General features: G+C 47.4%; 1 protein-coding gene across 1 annotated transcript in view; it reads left to right on the top strand.

Moving 5' to 3' along the window:
- The window catches only part of LOC103207202 (putative RNA-binding protein Luc7-like 2), a 73,705-nt gene extending 61,007 nt beyond the window's left edge, over positions 1-12,698 (top strand). The window contains exons 7-11 of the mRNA XM_042782525.1: positions 3,422-3,598; positions 4,895-4,986; positions 7,237-7,266; positions 8,918-9,109; positions 12,521-12,698. Of these exons, the coding sequence (XP_042638459.1) occupies positions 3,422-3,598; positions 4,895-4,986; positions 7,237-7,266; positions 8,918-9,109; positions 12,521-12,698 (669 nt within the window). The remainder of the gene's footprint in view (positions 1-3,421; positions 3,599-4,894; positions 4,987-7,236; positions 7,267-8,917; positions 9,110-12,520) is intronic.
- The last annotated feature ends 10,423 nt before the right edge of the window (positions 12,699-23,121 follow it).

The following is a 23,121-nucleotide window of genomic DNA, read 5'->3' as shown; positions in this document are numbered from 1 at the left end:
GGTCCAAGATTATCTTCTGTGTCTGTGTTAATTGGTTTCCCTTTTGTTTGTTGAAGAGGGTCTGTGCAATCCTTCTGCCTAGTCCACCATCTTGCCCCGCCTCCAAGGCTGTCCTAAAAAGTTATTTTAAAGGAGATTTAAACCAATATAAAAATATTTAAGTGGTTTTTGTCATAATAATGGGTTGTGTTCCAAAATGAGTTGTTTTTTTTTTTTAATTTGGAGCCATGAATCTGTTGAAATCTAAAACTGGTAAATGAGCTAAACTAGTCCAATGCACACAACAGATGCACACATACTGCATATACATGGTCCCTCTGGTGCCTCCCCTCCACTGTGCCCCCGACCGCAGCATTCTCTGTCCTCTTCCCGCCTCAGTCAGTCTTCTGAACAGATGCACACATACTGCATATACATGGTCCCTCTGGTGCCTCCCCTCCACTGTGCCCCCAACCCCAGCATTCTCTGTCTTCTTCCCGCCTCAGTCAGTCTTCTGGCACCCTTGCAGCTGCCTGTCATCTTCCTCCCCAGCCTGGGTCAGAGTGGAGTGTCCCACGGGCAGAGTCCTATTTTATTTGGCACACCTAATGTTTTCTAGAATTTGAAAGCCTTCAGATGGACTTATTTTGTGCTCTTTGCCATAGTTTTCACTGCTTCCAGCTGTCATACTGGCCTGCTTGACAGTGGCCTACATGGCCCTGCACATAACTAAGCCTATGGTCTTCCTGCTGTGCCTTGTTTCCTCAACCCTGGGCACCCAGCTCCTTTTTTTCAACCCCTCACCAAGGTATATTGGGCATCAAGAAGCCAGGACCTGTGTAACAAGGTCAAAGAAAAGGAACACCACCACCCCCCCAGACGACTTAGAGCGCCAGTCCATCTCCTTCCTCCTTTATGTCCTCTGCTGGCTTCTGTTCTTCAGTCTAGAGTTGATGGTAAAACCGAGGGAAGCAGCTTAGTAGCTCTTCCACCATCCTACCTGTTCCTGCCTCAACATTAGTGCTGATCTCCGGGGGAGGGAGGAGGGGGAGGAAAGCTGTGGCCACCGCTGTTGACGGTGCCCGTGCACTGCTGATGGCCTGGGAGGTGAGCAGTGCCGTGCGTGGAGTGTGCTCTGCTTTTGAAGGCGTCAAGGACTCAAGCACGTTTGATGTTTTTCACAGAAAGGAGCAAGTGGAAGGAATGCGGATTAGGCTCCATACCCTACTCCCCAGCCGTCCCAAGTAACTGACCTCACGTCACCCTTTGTCTTTGGTTTTAGGATCAAGGTAGTAGGGCTAGTTCATAAACCAAGTTGAGGAGAATTCTCTTTTCTAAAAGTTGTTTGTCAGATCGGCAGTATGTATTTCTGAAATGCTTGCTAGAAGTCACCGGTGAAGCCATCTGGGGTTGGCATTTTCTTTGTGTGAAGGCTCTTCTTAGTTGCAAATTAAATAAACTGATGGTCCTAGGAACACTCAGGTTTTTGTTGCTTTTTGAGTTACTTTTGGACATCTGTCTTTCACACAGTCTCTAAATGGTCTCGTTTGTTTTCATAAGGTTGTTTGTAGTGTTCCCTTAGTAGCCTTTTAGTATCTGTGGAACCTGTAATGATGTCTGCAGTTGGTCTTCTCTGTTGTTTCTGGATGCAGCTAGCTAGATGTGTATCAGTTTTATTTTTCTTTTCAAAGAACCATCCTTTGATGTTACTGTTTTTTTCTGTTTCATTTCCGTGTGCGTTCAGTATTTCTTTCCTTCGACTTTACCCTGGGAAGCCTGGTGGCTCAGTGGTTAAGCAGTCGGCTGCTAACCAGAAAGTTGGCTGTTGGAACCCACCCAGTGACTCCACAGAAGAAAGACCTGGCAGTCCATCCCTGTAAAGATGACAGCCTGGGAAGCCCTGTGGGGCACTTCTCCTGTGTCACACGGGGTCACTCTGTCAAAACCCATCTTGGTGGCCCCTAAGAGCAGTAACGACTTTACTTGGGGTTTAATTTGCTCTTATTCTAGCCTCATAAGGTGAAAGGTTAGAGCACTGGCCTTAGACCTTTTTATGCTGTAGAGTTTCAGTCACTGCCATGGCTCTAGCCCACACATTCTCATATTTCACGTTTTCATCTTCATTCAGTTCAGTATTTGCAACTGCTGCTTATTATTTGTTAAACCTGTGGATTACTTAGGAGTGTGTCGTTTCGATGTTACATATTTGGTATGTTCTTTCCAGATACTTTTCTGTTACTCATTTCTGATTTGACCCTGTGGTGCTCAGAGAACGTCCTTTGTGTTGTTTCCATCCTCTCACATGGACTGATCTTGGTTCATGGCCTGTGTATGTCTTCATTGGTGAATGGTCTATGTGAACTTGAAAAGAGTGTCATCCTGCCTTGTTCGATGGCGCACTCTGTCAAGGACAGTTGAGCCCAGCGGGGTGGTAGTTCTGGTTGGATCGCCTGCACCTGTTGGCATTCTGTCTGCTTGCTCTTGTTGCTGAGTGAAGAGGGTTGCAGTCTTCAGCCATCCCTGGATTTGTCTGTGTCCTTGCCTTTCTGCCCGTTTTACTTCACGTAGTTAGAAGCTCTGTTAACAGGTGAACACATCTCACTGGGGACGGTCACGGTACCCTAGATGCACTCCACTCCTCCTCTCTCTGCTCTGGGTACTGCCGTTGCTCTGACATCTGCCTTGCCTGGGGTCGATACAGCCGCTCAGGCTTTCTTGTGATTTAAGATGTTTCCCAGTGAACCCTGGAGAAACCACTAGAGGAAAAGGGTGGAAGTGTTCTGTTTCCTTGAACTTGAATGGACAGGATAAACCATCTGTTTGTGTTGTCTCAGCCCCCGCACCCCGAACCTTTTAAAAAAGTTTCGTGTAAATTCTATCCTGCAACGTCTGCTTACTTCTGCTTGGCTAAACCTAAGTGAAAACTGCTTCAAACTAAATGGGGGTTCTTTTAGTAAGGAAAAGGGGGACAGAGGCTGGGTAGGGAGATGCACCATTTCTTGTTCGTGAGTGACATGACTGGGAACGAAACAGTTTCTCTCTCGCCCTGTCCCTGCTCTCCAGAAGTCTCTCTGTGCAGAAGACAAGCTTTGCTGCTCTGTCAGCAGCCAGCAGAGGGCGCGCTCCTTCGCAGCTCCTTCACTGTTGTGTCCTGGGGTTGTGACTCTTTTTTACAAACATTACAGGAAACAGGATACTCGGAAAGCCTTGTCACAAAGCTGTGTTGTGTGTCGTGGTCACCCAGAGCCCACTGCCGTCAAGTAGCTTCTAGTTGGAGGCTGCGTTCTCACCTCCTGGGGGGCGGGGGCTGAGGGGATCCTGGGCTGCATGGCAGAGGGGCCGTGCTCCCGTGGCTTCTGGTCGTTTCCATAGCGTGCTTGGCTGTGTGACTTGTGCTGCCGTCGTATGATCAGTGTTGTTTGCACTTTTCACTCTCCTGTAGGAAGTTTATCGGAATTCCATGCCAGCTTCCAGTTTCCAGCAGCAGAAACTTCGAGTCTGTGAGGTCTGCTCTGCGTATCTAGGGCTTCATGACAATGACAGACGGCTCGCTGATCACTTTGGCGGCAAACTTCACCTGGGATTCATTGAAATACGAGAGAAGCTCGAAGAGTTGAAGGTACCTGGGCAGCCCTGGCCTTACCCAGCTGCTCGTCCTTGTGTTGTGCTCTCCACAGCGCGTCAGCTGCATCTAGTGTCTGTTAACAGCTGATGCTGAAGGGTAGCGCTGTGAATGGAGCCGGCGGCCTGTTGAATGGGTGGTGACACAGACTCACGAATCTTTCCACTGGAATCCAAACTAGTTACATCCTACAGAATCCCCTAAAGTGTTCATCATTTTCTTTCCAGTGAAGTCCATGTGATCCTCTGTCCTATCTCCTTTAGAGGAGAAACTGGGTTAGGAGTTTATTTGAAATGTCTTACGTGCCTCAGTAAATAGCAGATTCCCAGAACCCTTGGCTTCTGCCTCCGTTTCAGAAAGGACTTAAGATGACCCCTGTGAAAAAAAGGCTAAGCGTTGTCTCCTCACACGCAGGCTGCGATGAGAATGACAGTTGGCCCGTCCTCCCCTGCTGGGTTCTGGGAGGGACCGATGACCCAAACCCTGGGGGTGGGGAGGAGGGGAACACCAGGTCCCAGAGGCTCTGAACCTGTTGGCCTTTGTGCGGCTGTTGGTGTGTTTCTGTAAAGTGACGGTGCTGGAGGGTCTTATCACACCTTGGGGACTGGCTCAAGGATGAGAAACACTGAACAGTCACTGTTTGTCCCATTGCTGTCAACTGGAATGACCCATGATCCATAATGTGACGTTTCAAATAAGGTGGGATCAGAAAACCCCGGGGACCCTCTGTACTTAGAGCATCTGACTTCCCCTCGCTGCCTGATGCCCAGGCTCAGAGTAGCTGTGGCTGGAGTGACTTCAAGCAGGTTTTCAACATGGCAGAGTGGGTTTTACTCGGGCAGGCGGCCTTGGGGATCTGAGCTAAAACTCCACAAAGGCACGTACTTGAGTGTCTTTGCAGGTCAAGACTTGGCCACAGAACCTGCAACAGGCCACTAGCGTTTCTAACAGCCGCTTCAGGGCACTGATGGAAGATGTGTCGATGCTGATAAGCAGGGCGTTGTTCTTTCAGAAGCCCGGAGAGTGCTGGAGAATGTTCAAGGGGGACAGTCTCTGGGATGATGTGTAGCATTCTTGAGAAATGTGAACGTCTGTGAGTGTTTCAAAAAAGGTGGAAAGATTTTGGAAATCCCAAACTTAACAGTCTTAATAACTAAGATAACTTGGATTGAGACCAATTTCATGGTGCGCTCTAATGGGAACCAATGTGGGAAGCTGACAGGTAGAGCTCATTATGAACGGAGCCAGTGATGTGCTCCTCACTTACTGTCTGAACTACCTTTGTTTTTCAAGAGGGTTGTGGCTGAGAAGCAGGAGAAGAGAAACCAGGAGCGTCTGAAGCGCAGAGAAGAAAGGGAGCGAGAAGAGAAGGAGAAACTGAGGAGGTATGGCGTCACCAGGGCACCCGCCCACCGCGGGCTGCACAGCCTTCAGTTCAGAAAGGGTCCCGGGGGGAGATCGGTAGCAGACACATTACGAGCTCTGCTCCGACAAGCCCTGGTGGCACAGTGGGTAAGCGCTTGGCTGCTCACCAAAAGGCAGCTGTTCAGATTCCCTGGCTGCTCTGTGGGAAAAAAGACTTGGCATTTCCCTGTAAAGATGACAGCCTTGGAGACCCGGTGGGCAGTTATGCCCCATCCTACAGGGTTGCGGTGAGTCGGCATCAGCCTGACAGCATGTGGCAGCAAGAAATCTGCTATGAGATGTGGGACATTTGTGTTTACTCTTTTAAAGAGATTATCGTGCAGAACAGAGTTTTATACTTTTAACTCAAAACATGGTTTTCTTCAGAACGTATGGAAACGTGAGCTAAATGCTCCACATTTGTATGTCTTGTGATACGTATTGCAAAGCTCTTTGCTAGTCCTCTGATTTTTGGAACAGGCCAAGTTTACAGCAGGTCGGCATAGAACTGTTTGTACTTGCCTGTATGATACATATTTATCGATAAAAGGTGTTTGTTTGATTCGTGGGTGATTTAACATTGAATTTTGATCCTGTGTTTCTTCAGTTCTCGGAATCTTAAGAAATGTCTTAGTCTCCCTTCACTGACACCCTCATGCACCTTCCATGTGCAGGCAGACTAACTCTTCTGAGTCGCTGTTACTCGGCAGCTGTAATCTGCTAGCCTCCTGGGGGCCACGTTTTCCCAGCCTGTTGGTAGCTTCTCAAACGACCTTAGGAGGGAGTGGCATGCCTTAGAGGTCTTACCTGGATTTCTTATTCGTTGTGTTCCCTCCATCGTATCGCACATCTCTGAAAAGTAAATACATACCTCTTTTCACAGTTAGTAGATGTGGAACCTGAGATGCCTAAACTATCCCAGTAGCTGACCAGGTCCCACCAGTTTTGTGCAAGCCTTGAACGTGTTATGCTTGGTCTGTTTCAGGATGTTTGAATGGCTCCATTTGTGTTGCGTGGCTCGTAACCAGTGGTCTGGTGCTGTCCGTGGCAGAGTGAGCCACTGCTCCGTGGGCTGTCTTCCTGTTCTAGGAGGAAAGCTGTCAGTCCTCCATTTGCTGTACATTTTTATCTCAGAGCTTCATCTCCAAGCTCTTCTGTTCATTAGGTTTCCATGGGAATATGGCCTGACATTGTAGGACATTGGGAATCTCAACTGATGTTAAAATCCCACCTTTGTGGTTCCAGTGATACAGATGATCCGACAGAGACAGCGGTCGGATGAGAAACTTAGTTCTTTGCTGGACAGTGTGTCGCTTTCGTAAGTGACGAGAAAGTACGTGCCCCCACCCTTCTCTGCTTGCTGAGTGGCAGGTGTATTTTACATTGATTATAAAAGGCACCCCTCTTCCAGAAATGTTAAAAAATATTTTCATTAATCTGCCTTTGGCCTGGAGGTCATATCATAACTACGTCCGGCAGGTGAGGATGTTGCAAGGCCAGTTACAGGAGAGGAGATGATGACAATGTCTGTCCTCAGTGGTGCTCACTGTGTGCCAGGCCCTGTCCCAACAGTTGACCTGTGTTAGTCCCCACTGTGGGTGCTGTATTCCCGTCCCTCTCCTGCACATGGCAGACTCAGCTGAGGAGGCATGTGATCTGCCCTGGTGTCATGTGGTAGGTGGCTGAGTCCAGGGCCATGCTGTCAGCACAGAACGCCTCTCTGGCTTCCTGGACCAGAACGTTAGCCCCTGGCATTTACTGAGCGTTGATCAGCTGTGCTGGGACAGTAGCGTGGCTCTTCCTGTGGAAGAGCACATGGTGAAAGACCGAGTTGCTGTTCTAGGGATCATAGGGTGAACTTGAAGTTCTGAAGTACATGCAACTTAGAGCCTTTCCTGAGGGACAGAAGAAATGGCAGATGAGATGACAGTTTCTCCAGGTTGAGAGGTGGCTTCCAGAGAGGCAGAGAGCTGTCAGGTGCTGGGTTTGTCTTGTCTTCCAGGGCACATGGACTAGAGGATGACCCAGGAAGCAGTCTGTAGGCTTAGGGTGCATTTTGGAAAATTTGGGGTATGTAAGTGTATGCCTTATGTTTATAAAACTAATATAAAAAGTAGAAACCAGGACAAATAATTGTCACGGTATCTTACGCTCTTCTCACTTTAATTTTTGTTTTCTGTAACAACAACAACATAGTCACTTTTCTGAAAGTAGTTGTTATTCTTTTTTAGGTCCCGATCACATAGCAAGAATCCCAAAAGGTAGGTGTCATGCAAGATAGGGGCCAGGAGTGAGGCTTCGTTTTTCAAAGATAATCTTTTATAGACTAAGTGTTTTTTAAAATTAATGAGAATGAATAGTTTGGTAGTGTATGTTATAGATCAAGTGTGAGTAGTGTCACTTGAGTAGAAAATTGGCCAGAAGGTAGTGTTGAGCTGTGATTCCGTTTTGTCAGAGGAGAGTAACACCCTGTGCCCTGGTATTAAGGGAGAACTGTGAGAGGTGGGTTGGCCAAAGCATGGTAAGAGGAGATGCCTGGACTTAGAAGCTGGTCTTCGGACTGGACCTTAACCCACCAGTTTCGTTTTCTATAAACTTTTTTAATATAAATTTTTCTGACGTTGAAGTATATACGTAACACAGAATGTGCCATTTTAGCTGATCTGAAGTGTGTAGTTCCGTGGCATTAAAGCATACCCGTGCTGTTACGTCCCCATCCCTGCTGTCTGCGTGCAGAGTTCCCTCAGCACCCTGAACAAACACTTCTCCTCTCTGTCACTTGTCCCAGATACCTCCTGTGGGTTTCATGCCATGCTTGTCCTTGTGTCTTGTTGATGCAGCGTCGTGTTGTCAGGCTTTGTCCATGTGGAGGCATGTATCAGAGCTCTGTTCCTTTTGCCCTGCAGTTCTTTGCTCCTCATGCTCTGCTCCATGATAGCCTGGGACGCACCGTGAGGGACGAGTGCTGGTGCACGTTTGTTTCGTTAGCTTTGACTAACGTACCTGAGGGTGGCATGAGCGTAGCTACTGATAATACCCGCCGTGCCTCACGCTGTTGAAGAAGGGAAGAGGGTCTGTAGAGAAGCCGAGGCACGTACATAGAACTGTGTTCATATTGTAGTTGTGTCATCAGAGGAGAATATGAAGAACAACGTAACAGGAAAATGTGGTTTGCATCCTGTGAGCAGTAAGACGTGAGGATTTTAAAGGAACACAAGTGTGAGGAACACTAGCTACTGACAGTCTCTTCTAAGTCTGGCTTCAGAGCATCGGGAAAATTCTAAAATCCACTCTAAAATCGTTTGCCGTTAGGGGAAAACACCACCAGCCTTTGCCTCAGTTTAAATAGCCCTTCGTACCTTTCAGAGTTCTTCTGACATTTCTGCTTCATGTGTTGTAAAACTAGAAGAGATAAATGAGACCAGTGATGGGAGTGAATTTATACTGTCCAGGATGAGCCGTAGAGACACCAGTGCTGGTGCTGCCCTTGTTCCCAGATTGATTAAGACAAGCCACTCCGTTGGGAAGGATTTACAGTATTTCTGCAGAGAATATCTTTAGATACTTGGACCAGAAATGAAGTTTCTCCCAGTGTAGGCCCATTCACCCCTGACCTCACTATTCCGTCTCCTCTTCACTCTTCTCCCTATTTCCACACTTGCCCACTCCTCCTCCCCTCAGTCTGAAGTGGTGTTGGATTTCTTTTTCAGATTCTAGTATGTAGTTACCTCATAGACCTGCAGCGTATTTTAGTGTTGCTTTGGCTGACTTGGAAGCAGAACTGACATGAAATAGGACTACTGAGGGATAATTTTGCTGAGGAAAAGGCTTTAGTAAATGAGAAACATAGTGCACAGTAAGGCTACGGGCTAAATGCTGGCATCCATCCAGATCAACCTCGTCTCTTTGTAGGTCCAGGTCCAGGGAGCATCGCAGACATCGATCTCGCTCAATGTCACGGGAACGGAAGAGAAGAACTCGATCCAAGTCTCGTGAGAAACGCCATCGCCACAGGTCCCGCTCCAGCAGCCGCAGCCGCAGCCGCAGCCACCAGAGAAGCCGGCACAGTTCTAGAGACAGGAGCAGGGAACGCTCCAAGAGGAGGTATTGACGTATCACTGAGAACGGGCAGCTGCCTTTATGTGGAAAGTTCTAGAGACAGGAGCAGGGAATGCTCCAAGAGGAGGTATTAACGTATCAATCACTAAGGGGACGGGCAGCTGCCTTTATGTGAAAAGTTGGATGTTACTGATTTGAAACCTGCCTCTGGTAATATGTACCCATTCATGGGTAGGTTTGAGACATTTTCCCCCGATTGTTTGGGCAGTTAGATGCTTAGGAACCAGAGTAAGAAATTAGGATTGATGTGTGCAGAGGTGCTGCTTTATTTTTAGTGCATCTTGGAACAAAGTGCTTTGTAGGTAAACAACTTCAGACACCAGCATCTAGAGTTCTCGCAATGCACACAGGCGGGTGGGGGCTCTGAGAAGGCCTTCATTAACAAAGCTGTTGAGCTTTGTTTGACTCGTGGTTTTCCCGACTTCTGGGAGATAGTGCACTTTTTCTGTGCACTGGTGCAGACACATTCTAGTTTACTCTGGTTTAATCTGCACTGTAGATACGCATGTTACCTACCGTTAGCTTGCCAGGGCACATTCAGAGTCTGAAGGCAGCTATATGACGTCTTTGGCACGAGGAGAGAATGTAAGACACAAGGAAGGCAGCACACGATGAGATGTGGAAGGACAGACCAGCAGACGGGGGTGGCGCACGGAGGGGTGCTGGTGTGGAAGGACTAAGCAGCAGACAGGAGTGGCGCACGGGGGGGTGCTTAGCACCCACAGTGCACGTAGAACTCTCAGGGCACATAGAACTCTCAGGGCACATGTGCCCTCCAGCCAGATCATTTCTGTGGTACGTCTGTAAACTGCTTAAAATCGTTCTTGATAGCTTTCCTTAAGTATGTATGATAAATGTGTTTTAAGTACCTGCTATCTGCTGATCTTAAATGTCCTGAGGAGTAATCCATGTACCGTTTTTGATAGAATCCACAGAAAGTGGTTTAAATTCTTCTTTTTTTACCCTGAACTAGCCATTCTCAGAAATCACTTATAAGTGGAGTTGGTTAATACTTAAGTGTTTATTTTTCATTTGTTACATTCTTGTTCTAAATAGTCCATGAGAGGGCTTTTTATAACTGTGTAATTTCTACAGGATGAGGCCCAATAAACAAGTGTCACGTGGTTCAGCAGCTTGTTCAGGTTGCTCTAAGGCATTTGCTGTGCGAGTTAGAACACAGCACCCATCACTGACAACGCTAGATGGGCAAACGGCCCGTAACTTGCAGCGTGAATAAGAGTCTCGAGAGAAAGACCAGAGTGTAAAAAGTGGCTTAGGTGACGGGCACACCTCGACTAGAGTTAAAGTGCATGGGGAAAACCAAGTAGGAAAACGGTCCGGGTTGAGTATCAAAAGCAGCAGCCTAGAAGAATGAGGAGGGAATTTGTAGGGGACACAGTTGCTCACAGTGGGCTTTGTAGCTTATCTTAGACTCTTGCAAACTGAAGATCTGGACACCACCCTCAGTGCATTGAAAGATGATTGTAGAAACTTGCCCAAGTCTTGCCTGCACGCTAGTGTGGAGAGTCAACCCCCAGCTGATAGCGTCTGGGCACTTCCTCCTGTGGGCCGGAGCACCTGCCATTGCTCTTCATAGCTGAGTGTACAAATGGCCTTACCTGTGGTGGGGCTGGAAGAGTCAGTGAGGTCCCTCACCTTCTGTGACTGTGTTACCTTAAACCTAAGTTGAAGAAGGTACACAGGAAAATGTCATCACACAACACTCCTCAGCTAATGCTGATCAACAGGATTATTTTTGTAAAACTATTAAAAGTTCAGTTTTCTCAAGAACACTTCCGGTTTTTTGATATTCAAGTTACTGTCCTTTAAAGCATCGTTGTTTTTACCAAAAGCTAGACTCACATGTATAAGGCAGGTTGCAGTCGGACTCCTTGGGTTCGGTAGCCGTGGCAAAGCCCTTTAATGCCCGCCCCTCTCTTTCCCATCTGCTGAGTAGAGCTTAGGACCGGGGGAGTTGGAGCGGATAATGCCTGGGCCAGCCGCCCGCCGTGGGGAACGTCGCGCTCACAGAACGCTAGCTGATGCTCGTCTCGTATTTTTCAGTTATTGTTACTGACCTTCCGGGACTTCCAGCATCTAGTGTCTCCTTCTTAGGTATCATCTCTCTCATCTCTCTCTCCGTATTTTTTCCCCTCAAAAGGCTTGGTGAGGGCTAGTGTAACTAGAGGTGCACTGGGTGGTTTTTTGTTTTTTTAAAAAAAAAAAAAAAATCCATTGTTTTAAATTAAGTTTATTAAAACCGTAATTGAATAGAATGCCCAAAGTGTGGCATTATTTCATCTTTCAGCCTTTTTGGTTTTAACCGCCCTTACTTATATTCTAAAACTGAGTACAGTGTTACTATTTGCTTTCTTAGAAGTTGAAAGTATTATGTGTTCAGTTCTTGGCAATGCCTCGGATCCCAAGTCTGAGCATGGGTTAGTTACATAATCATGGGAAAGTACCATGTCACCTGCAGAGACCCAAGGAACTGTAACACGGTGCTGCTGGGTCAGTGTGGGTGTTGAGTGTCAAGTCCATTTTTGTTCGGATCCCATAATGCCCTTTGATCTTCCTGCTGATTGAGTTTCTGGTGTGAGGTGGTTTTTTATTTACCTTCCTCATGGAACTTGGGCATGGGAATGGAATAGTCACTGTGGGTAATCAGCAATTATTATAGACTGATGGTCTCTCTGTCTTCCAGTCTTTTTTGTGTGTTGGCTGAGTGAACTCATGGAATATTGCTGATTTTAAAAATAATAGTTATTTAAAGCCATATCATTAAGTAAGTAGTTCTCTTTTCAAAAGGCTGCCTGCAGACCGCATTTGGTCTCTGGCTTGTTTTGTACAGCCTGCCAACTGTGGTAAATGAAGCTGAGGTTGCAGGAACCAGGATGTGAGCAGTGAGGCCTAAAAACTCATCATCTGGCCCTGTACAGAGCACGTTTGCTGACTCCTCAGTCCATCTATTCGCTGATGCTGCCCAGCCTATAGGCTCTGTATTTTGTTTTTTATGTATTATATAGATATATACACATACATATTTAAATTTATACTAGCTTTCACTTTTTAAGGTGTTACTTGCATGTTATTTTTATATTAAATATGTGTTTATAAATTTGAGAGATCTTTGGTTGCCTCTGAGATCCTCAGAGTATCCTGTAGACGTTAGTTTAGCTTACACTTTGACCCTTGGCCGTGGGTTGTCACCCATCTCCTATGCTGGTGTCCTCATTAGACCTGGGGGGCTGTTTTCTGTCAGAAAGCTGGCTCCTCGGTCTTTATTGGCTGTGTTCTGTATTCCTTCAGTTAACAGTAGCTTAATAGTTATCCTGCTCTTTCCCTTGGGTTTTGGGTTTCCCAACATACTTTGCTCCTCAAATTAATATTTTTCAGATCCTCAAAAGAAAGATTCAGAGACCAAGACATAGCATCACGTGACAGAGACAGGAGTTCAAGAGACAGATCACCTCGTGACAGAGATCGGAAAGATAAGAAGCGGTCCTACGAGAGCGCGAACGGCAGATCGGAAGACGGGAGGAGCTCGGAAGAGCGTGAAGCAGGGGAGATATAGCAGCAGTGTCCTCACGCTTCCTCTGAGTGAAACACTGTCGTTAGTTTACAGCTGTCGGGGTGCACGGTGAGCAGCCCAGACACCGTTCCAGCTAGGTGAGATGTACGGGGTCTGACGTGATCAGAATGGAACTTGTTTGCCTTGATGAAGCTGAAAACGACATCCATAGTTTCTGGTGACCCTGTAATGCGGTTCTGAAAGGATTCTCTGTTCACAGTTTTATATAAGACGCCGATCTCTGATTTCTTCTTTGTCGTAGGAGTGATAGTGAATGAATTGTGCTACCTGCCTTGGGTTTTTTTTTTTTTTTTTTTTTTTCTCTCTGAACATTTGTAAAACGCTGTCTTCCTTTTTAGTCCAAGCAGCAGCAGCTTTGAGAATTTTTCTTTTTGATTCTTCCTCTGACTTTTGTTATTCCCTCCAATTGTAAGAGCAAAGGGGGGCAGGGAAGCAGGATGGCTTCTGTTCCGGGGTTCTGTTCCGGTTCCCCATCGTTAGCTGATGGCACTTGAGAGCATCAGTGCTGGAGTGTGTGCTGGAGAAGGCGAACATGTTGGATTTTTCCTTCCTGTTTAAGGCTCCTGTGTAGGGTTGGGAGTTGACCAGCTGTTGCATTACATACTTTTGCTTTTTTATTGAAATTTTGAAATCAAACCTGTCTTGATTTTTCTGTTGTATTGAATTGCTATGTTCAGGATGTTTTGAGGGGGGAGGGGGCAGGGACTCTTTCGTAAGCACTTGTTTTATTTTGTGTGTGGAGTATAAAGGCTACACCCTTATTGTTAAAAAAAAAAAAAAAAAGATAATAATAAATTGAAAAACAATCACCGCCACCATCATTAAAACTAACTTGTGTAGTAAATTATCACTAAAACTGTTGGCTGTGGGCATTTCCTCTGTGACTAACGGTGCTTCACTGTGCAAAGCACCAAAGGAAATAACAGACTTGCCTAGATTCCATAGGAACTGGTGGTCCCTGGGGGCCCCTGCTGACCAGGGCTGTCTGGACCAAGCACTGCACAGAAGGACCAGGCCTGCAGAAGAAACTGGTCGGTCGATCTGTCTTCTCATTTAGCAAAGTGAAATAAACACACTGTAACCAACATGAGACTAGTGATCACTGCATGGAAGAGCTCTTACCCACCAGTGACTGGAACCCCAGTTGGCAGGTATCACTTATGAATCTAGGAAATTTGAGGAAAACGACCCATGGTGTAGTGACACTTGGTTCTGTGAATACTAGGAACTGAGACCTCTTCAGTAACTGGTGCTGCCATTGATCCTCATCATGTGACAGATTTGATGTGACAGGAAGGTAGACCTCAGCGAGAAAGAGGAACTGAGTCATTCTCAGTGACGTCACACTTACCTCTGCAAGGGCCACCCCTCTTTTCTCCCCAGTGTACTAAGTTAGGCCTCATTGACTGAAGGTATGCTGCTATATTGGGCTTCGCATGTTCAGTTTAGAGAGTTTAATGGGCTTTGATGCTGGCCTATTTCCCTTCTCCCTGTATTTTGGTTGCAGAGAAATGTTTTTCTATTTGCTTGGTTCCTGGTGTTCTGCTGTGCTCTCCTAGAAAGGAAAAGTACAAGTACTGAGGACTTAGAGCAGCGGGGTGTGGAGTAAGAGCCACAGGGTTTGCTGGTGGATGCCAGGAAGAGCCCATGACGATGTCGTTAGGTGCTGTTGTTTCTGACTCATGCTGACCCCACGTGCAGCAGAATGAAACGCTGCCTGGTCTGTGCCGTCCTCGCAACTGTTGCTGCATTTGAGTCCATTTTTGCAGCCACCTTCTCAGTCCGTCTTGTTGAGGGTTTGCCTCTCTTTTGCTTGCCCTCTACTTTACCAAGCATCGCATCCTTCTCCAGGGACTGTAACCCCTACTGAAGGCTGACTGGTTGTAGTTTGTGATACAGCTGGAATGAGATCTTTAAAACAAGATTGGAACATATGTTGTAGCATTATTACATTCATGCAGCTGGAATTGAATACTTGCTCTCTGCCTAATCATACAAATGACTAAAAAGTACCACACTGTTCTTCGCTCCAGCTGCGTTTGTGAGTTGAGTGCAGTGTGGCTGCCCAACCTGTGACAGACAGGCAGTTGATAGCCAGTGAGGCACACCATTATCTGGGCTGTCCGTGTGGACACTTCAGCTTCATGGCCCCTCAGTGAGTGACTCATTGGGAATCTGTTTGGAACGGTTCTGTTCCTTAGATGCTTCCAGTACTTAGACTTTGGCACAAAAAGGCTATTTTTGAATCATCCTTGAGATAGGCCAACCACTCGGAATTAGAACCTTAAAACCTCAGTATCTTGCCTTTCTTGTGCACACACAATTTTTGGCACTTTTGTATTTGGTTATTGTGGTAGAAAGCATAAGTAAGCTTAGTCACATTTGGTCCTTGGAGCTGTCATGGGGACTATTTTCCTGCAGTAAGATCCCCTTCCCCAAGGATCCTTTGCTGACCTGTATCAACAGTCACAGCTGACTGAAAAACTTCCACTTTTTTTTCACCCCCTCAAATCAAAGAGACATTTTCCATCTCTGGCTGTTGGTCCTGAAACCAAGGTTCAACTTTATCTTTTCCAAATTCCATTTTTAAGTCCTTTATTTTTCAATAAGCTATTTATTAATAGCTTTCAACATTAGCTGTTTAATCCAGAGCAGTAAAAAAGCTTTTTAGGCAGCGTTTCTCAGACATGATAGCGGAACCATGTCTATCAAGAAAATACATTGATGTCCAGTCAACACACAAGAAGATACGTTCTTTAGTTATCAGGAAAACATAAATTAAAACCACGTTGACACACCACTAAATATCAGAATGGCTATAAGTCAAAAAAGACACTGAGCATTGGAGAAGATGTGAAGCAGCTGGAACTCTTGTGTTTTGCTGGTGAGAATGCAAACTGGTACAGCTAATTTGGGAAAGTTTGGTGGTTCTTGTAATTTAAACATACCCTTACCATGTTGTTGTGTGCCATTGCCCTAGGCTGGGTTCTCTAGAGAAGCAAAACCAGTGAAACTTTGAGAGAGAGAGAAGGAAATTATTTCAAGGAAATGGCTCATGCAGTTGTAGAGGTTGACAAGTCCCAAGTCCATGGCTGGAGGCTTCTCCTGACTCAGGCAACTGCAGGGGCTAACAAACCCAAGATTGGCAGGTAACATGGCAGACTGTTGGATCGCAGGCTGTGATTGGCAGCCAGTGCAGCAGACCACTGGTTCAAGTCCAGGGAGATAATGAGCTAGAAGCAAGATCCAGATGTAGCAGAAAGCCGAAGAATGTTCCAGGATGTCCGTGCATATATTGGAAGCCAGCCACACCTGAGGAAATGTCCTTTCAACCGATTGGCTGCTCATGGCACGTCTCATCATGGAGGTGATTACATTGTATCACATCTCATCACACAGGATGACTCCATTGTTACTGCTAAGCCACTGAGAATCATGGTCTGGCCAAGTTGACACACAGACTTAACTGTCACAGCCATCAAGTTGACTCTGACTCATACTGACCCTGTGTGACAGTAGAACTGCTCCATAGGGGCTTCTAGGCTGTAGGTCTTTATGGGAGCCTCTGCTGGATTTGAACCGATGATCTTTTGGTTAGCAGCCAAGTGCTTCACCACTGCACCACCAGGGTTCCTTCCATCCTTACCGTAAAACCAAAAAAACCCCATTGTCATTTAGTTAGTTGAGTGCGATTCATAGTGACCCTACAGGACAGGACAGAACTTCTCCACGGGGTTTCCAAGGCTGTAAATCTTTACAGAAGCAGACTGCCACATCTTTCTCCCACAGAGCCTTGGTGGGTTTGAACCATTGGCCTTTTGGTTGGCAGCTGAGCACTTACCCACTGTGTCACCAGGGCTCCTATCCTTATGACAGGACCCAGTAATTCCACTTCTGAAGAGAAATGTAAACCTCCGTCTTCATGGTAACTTGGATTTGCATCTTCATAGCACTTTTATTCGTAACAGCCCCAAACTGGAGACCAGTGACTGATCCATCAACAAAGAGTGAGTAGATACATTGGGACTATCCCCAAGGACGTATCCCTAAGGAGGAACTACTGACATGCACCAACATGAATACACCTTGAAAGATTATTGAAACCACTTGCCTTCCAGAGCTCTGAAGAACAAGCCAGTGCTGATGCCAGTGTTCTTAGGTGAGAATCTTACTACACATTGGCAGCTTTGAAATATTCCAACTTCTGTCTTGTGGAGAGGGAAAGGCATGCTTGGAAGGAGAGGCTGGAATGTGTGAGAATTCACCTCAGTGGAAGAAATTACAGGCTGTGAAAAAATACCAGGAGTAAGTTTAAAACTGGATGTTCTCAACTCAGGCTGCATGCCTGTCAGAATCTGTGGACCTTCTTTAAAAACTCGTGACTTCTGTTTTGATCAAAGTAGTATGGAAATACGGTTTCAATGGTACCGAAAGGTGTGTATTTTGGGGAAAAATACCAGTTCCTTAAAACCCCACTCCTGTTCTTCAGAGGCAAGCATTTAATCAGTTTTCTAAAACTACATAGTGAACTACGTATTATCTTCAGTGTAGAAGTGAATTTTTATGTGTGTACACCCAGCTACCAACCAGATCAAGAGGCAGACCATTTCCAGGAGCCTGAAATGCCCCTGCGGCCCTTCCCAGTTAATGCTGCCCTACTCCCAAGACAACGGCTATCCTGACATCTATCACCATTGACTACTTTTAAGGCAACCACTTTATTGTTTTCCATTTCTTCCAGTATTTGTCTTCATACTTCTACATAATATGGTTAGTCTGCTATTTCTTGGTTTGCTGACTTTGGACAGCAGCTATCAGCTTCCTAAGGTAAACCAGAAGTTCACTCTCTTCTTCTGTTGCTGACCAAGCAAAGCTTGTAATTTACAGATTTTCTGGCCCCAGCACCACACCCATCACTCATCGCCCCTCCCCTTACCAAAATTCTCATTCTTGCACCTGCAAATTGCATCCAGAATGTCCATTTCCTACTTAAAATTACAAAAAGAATCAGATACTCTTGTTTGTTGATCAGCACGCTCTGTCCCCACAGGGAAGGACTTTGTTAAACCTCAGCAACCTCATCCGTCAAACTGGAGATGAAAACAGCAACTTCCTTGTCAGGGTGGTTGTGAAGGTTAAAAGGTTAAGATTGGTCATCGACATGCTCCAAAGACCAGGCCATTACGTGAAAATGAAAGATGATCTCATCAGATTACAAAAGGAGGAATGTATTATTACAGAACTGCCAAATTACCTCATTACAGTTACCAAATTACATCACTATGTAACTGCCAAACCACTGAGAATCATGGCCCAGCCAAGGTGACACATCACAGCACCTCAGCATTTGTTATTGCCGGATGCACGCCATTAATGTGCAGAGATAGGTTTATTATTGTCGTAAACGCAATGCATTGGATGACAAGGTAGGAGTAGGTGTGCTTCCATCAAGGGGCACAGGATGGTTGTCTGCCCTGTGGTTGTACCAGCCATGATCATCACCTAGATGAAACTGCATTTCGGATTTCAAAATGGCAACATTCTAGCCCTCTCCACTATCTAGAGGATGTCTATGATGCAGACTTCATTAACAGTAGTTGTCCTGAGGTATGGGTTGTATGGGACAGTTTTCAGCATTCTCTGAAAGTGACCAGGTGAAGTTTTTTTAAAAAAACTATTAAGAATTCATGGATTGAAACATACTTTATACTCAGAAAGGTTTGATTCCTAACTATCTATCTAAAACCTTGGTGTGTTTCAGTCCATGGCAGTTACAGTCTTGGTGACAGCCTGCTCAGGTTGGCCCTTCACTCTTTTGACCTGACTCCTTGACTCTGATCCCTTCCTTGCGGTCCCCACCATACAACAAGTGTTAATTACTCTAGAGCTCAGCAAACAAAAACAAGTCTTTTAATGAACTTAGCCTAACATTAAAGTCCAACAAAGTAACGTTCAAAAGAAAAAAAATATATTAGCACAAATACAGTTTAAATACTGTTGGAAAAGTTTTAATATGACATTTTGGGAAACGCATTTACTTGAATCTTTTAGAAGGATCAGCACAAGGCTTGTCCCTATGAGGTGGGGGATAGAGATGTCCTGAATGTCCAGTTTTCCCAAACTGCCGTGCCACTCCGTCATCTCGGACATCAGCTCCTCCTCCTGCCCTCGGCTCTCTCCCTCCTCAGGGTTCCGTATTTCATTAACATCTCACGGAACTCAAAAGCTCCCAAGGAGACGGCATCCCGATGGAGACTGGGAGCCAGGCAAGTCCAAGTCCACGGGCAGGTCGGGAGGATTCTCCCTGCTCTCGTGGTTGGAGGGGCTGCCAACCACATTGGCAGCTCAGAGGACCAGCTGCCGTCCCAAGTCCAGGGGGAGGCAACAAATCCAACCAACCAGACGCAAGACCAGAGTTAAGAACCTTTCCAGCACACACCCATAAGCTCAAGGAAACGGATGGTGGGACTTGAGTCACACCCCCCAGCGAGGCGGGACTCAAGATTAATCTCAACCTGAGAAACGGCAGAGACTGTGGTTTACGACATGTCAGGATGGAGGATGCTGGCTCGGCCACGGTAAGCAACTCGCCGCACTGCAACCCGGCAGCAGCACGTCAGAAGTGAAGCATCGTTAACTTCTCCAGTTGCTGTCAGTTCCGGGTCACGAGCCTGGCTGTGACCTTTAAGAAAACTGCCAGGCCTTTCTCGTGTTAGTAGCTGAGTGCTGAACCGTTTGCACCTGTCCAGGGACTGCCGAGGAGCTAGCGGTTCAATGGATAGTGGATACAGTTGTCAAAACTCACCGAGTTGCATGCTCATGTACCACATTAAGGTTGACTTAAAAATATATTTAAAACTATACTCGTAGATTTTAAAAAATATTTTATGGTTTTAGAAACATGACTTTGAGAAGGGATCCATGGTACACACACAGTTAATCCTGTCAGAGATGTTACCTCGTCTTTGTCTTCTGTTGTCTACCCCCTACCTTCTCATTGTTATTTCCAATCTCTCCAGATGCATTGTAGGTACTTTCCCTGGATACATCTTCCAGTTCACTTTACTGTCTCTTCACCTGTTTCTGTTACTTAATCTGTCCGCTAGCTTTACTGTCAATGACTATTTCTAAAAATTCTATTTGGTTCTTGAAAAGTCCCGTCTGATCTGTTTTCTTAGACTGAACACTTTTCCATGTCTTTCATCTTGTATAATGAGTCCACTCAAGGAAGATCCCTAACAGTGGATTATGGGAGCACCCCTACAGAGCCAACTTTGGAGTTGGCTTCTGCCCTACTCCAAGGGTGTCAACAGCCTAAGCAATCTTGATGCTAACTTCTCAATCTGGACGTTTCTGAAAGACACACCAACGGAGACCCAAGTGTAGGGTGTCATGCACGCAGGGCAAGTGTTTTTCATCCAGGGAGGACACAGCAGCTGCCTTGTCATCCGAGGTGACTTTTTCTAGTCCAGTCTTTCATAGACGGCAGCCCCTTAGTCTTGGGTTTACATAGCTCTAACTTTCCACGTTGTGTTGGCCCAAGGCCACAGTTCCTGTCCCACAGAAGCAGGGAAATAGTCCTTAATTCACAGGATTAGGACTTCACCTGCCAAATGCACTGGAAAACCAGCTCATGTGGCTGGCTGATTTTTCAGCCTCACTTTTAGGGATTGCTCTCTCCTGTGAGCACAACTGGACAGTTCTGACAGAATCAGTTGTCCCACAAGGTTGAAAAACACTTTGTATTGTGCAGTATTTCTGACAGTCCATTGGTAAAATCAACAACTCTGCTGGATGTGGCTGTTTTTTAACTCAGAATTTCCACTCACCCAGTGTTGCCCTTAGCACTGGACATGGGAGGACAGCTGGTGGCTTTAGACCTAGGCCCACCAGGAGCCAGTGACATACCTAAATGGAGACGATACTCCCTGCTCAAAGGTAAGTCGTTCTGATAAAAAGCAAATGAAGAAGAAGTCTGCTCTACTTTTTCACCAAAGGTGGGACAGAAGAAAAATGAAAATTCTTTGCTGCTCCTCCCACAGACAAATCAGTTGTACTTCCCCTGCCCTTGAACGTGGGCTGGCTCTGTGACTTTGGCTAGGTGACTGGGGTCATTTTGGACCTTCCAGCCATCCTGGGGCTCCAGGCAACACGTGTCAACCACAACCACCTGTCAACTCACAAAATCACAAGGGAGATGTTCTGGGATAAAGAGCTGTGAGGTACCTGAAGCAGCGGATAGGTTATGACATCTCCTAGTCAGGCCTCACTCCACTTGACGGCCACCCCCATCTCCCACTGAAATCCTCAGCAGTGTGTGCTGGAACAGAGAGTACGGCCTTGGCAAAGAATGAGATTTCACTCTAGACCTTCCACTTCCTAGCTGTGTGACTTTGAGCAAACCACTTTCCCTCTCTGAGTGGTGTTGAGAGAAGGCAAGGTGGGCCACTTCTGCGTGCTTTTGTTCAGTCCAGACGTAAAGCGGTTTCTCCAGGTACAGTAACACCGGGGACACTCAAGGGGAAGGAACATGGTGATGGAGATGATGGAGACGGACAGTCGTGCCGGATGAGCCTGAAGTCACACTTTCTGCCAGACGGTCCATGCAGCCCTGTACAAGCTGGCTGTCCAAGCTCAGCCCAGCGTTTTGAGTGGGCATCCCCGTGTGGCAGAAATAAGGGTGCATGGTCTGTCTTTAAAGAGGAAAGGCAGGCTTGTACCTGAGGGTTGTGGGAACCACTGGCACTAAGGGAAAACACAGGTGCAGCCTCTAGTCGTCCTGTAGGGTCTGTGCAGACTCCAGAGAGCAGCCCTCCGAGCCTCCTGTCGCCCCCCGCGGCGTAAAGGCCCCTTCAGACTGCCTGTCCCCACGGCTGTGGGGAAGTGATACTTTAACCCTCCACCTTGCTCACTCAGCCCTTCGCTTCCCCGCAACCTTGCCTACACTGCCAGGGTGTTCTCCGGGCTCCTCCCCTATATGCCCCAGACACACCTCCTGTGCCCTTGGCTGGCTCTCTGTAGGGAGGGCTGCTCATTCCACCATGCCACATTACTGGAAGTGAGGTCACAGAGTGGCGTCCTGCTGCGTGGTACCAGCGCACAGCCGGCCAGGCTCACTCCAGCAGGTCGCACGAGCCCAGATGCCACCTTGTGAGCAGACTGGGTGCTGGGAGGGCGGGAGGGTCACTCTGCCAAGGGACAGCTAAGGCTGAGGGATATCAACCAACCTCTCCAGTGCCACTGACTGAGCACCTCCTTCCCCAATGTGTGGCTTCCCGCCAGGCCCATCCTGCTGCCTGGCTCCTTCATGGCCTCCCCAGGGCCACGGGTCCCTATAGCCAGCAAAGGCCATCTGAGTCACTCTGGTGCCCGGGCACAGACCCAGGGCCAGGGGTCAGCGCAGTCTAAAGCCACCAGCCTGCCTTCCTCCAGGCCCCCGCAGTTCAGATCCGGCCGCTTCTCATCCTCCTCGGGGAGCCTGAGGTGGGGGGTGGGGGCATAGAGAAGGAGGGGGGGGGAGGGGGGGGGGGGGGGGGGGGAACGGTGCCAGCCCTGTTGGGGACTCAAGCAGGGATGGGGCCAAGCAGCATAGGTGCAGGGTTGCATGGTGCTGGTGGGGTGGGCTCAGAGGCTGTCGAGACACATGGAGGACCGGGCAGGCGCTCAGACCCAGGTAGCAGAGGAAGAAGGCCCCCGCCACCAGGCTTCCTGCCACACCCGGGCCCACAGTGGGACTGAAACCCCCAGGTCCTGGGTCACTTACAGCTGTGGCAGCAGTGGCGCCCCGTCAGTCCAGTGCCAGCCTTGGGGTCCTCGCTGGGCCCCCACCCAGAAGCGTGGGGCCATGGGGTGCCTGCTCAAGAAGCCCTGGGGGGAAAGTGGGTCAGTACACTCAGTGCCCCGCCTGCATCACCCGTCCCGCGCTCCTTGCCAATCCTGTTCACCATTGCGGGGAAGCAGAGGAGCTCAACCTGGTCTCTGATCACTGCACCAACGATGGAGCACCGGAAATGAGGAAGCACCACACCCAGGGAGGGGAAGAGTGGACACCAGGGAGCTAAGAGGCAGGAACCAGGGCCAAAGCCGGGGCACAGCCCACTCAGCATGGCCGAGCACAGAGGCCACTGGGGCAGGACTGCTAGGACACACAGCCAACCACAGCCTCGGCGACACTGGACCTACCCTGTGCAACATCGAGACCACTGGAGAACACAAGAACGAAGGGAAAGGGCTATGGTACCGTAAGTGACAAAGCAGAATCAAAACTGGTGTAACTGTAATAATTATACTGTGGTATAGTAAATTACTTTGTGTGGATTTTCTACCCATAAGTCTTTGTAAACTCCAAGGTGGGATTTTCTATGAGCAACTGAGGAGCTCCTGATTGCTGAAGTTGTCCACCTGG

Source organism: Orycteropus afer, unplaced genomic scaffold, assembly GCF_000298275.1.
Source record: "Orycteropus afer afer isolate SDZICR_OR568_19922 unplaced genomic scaffold, OryAfe1.0 scaffold00358, whole genome shotgun sequence".
Taxonomy (NCBI): Eukaryota; Metazoa; Chordata; class Mammalia; order Tubulidentata; family Orycteropodidae; genus Orycteropus; species Orycteropus afer.
Note: the sequence above shows the minus strand (reverse complement) of the source record. Positions and strands in the feature narration are given on the sequence as shown.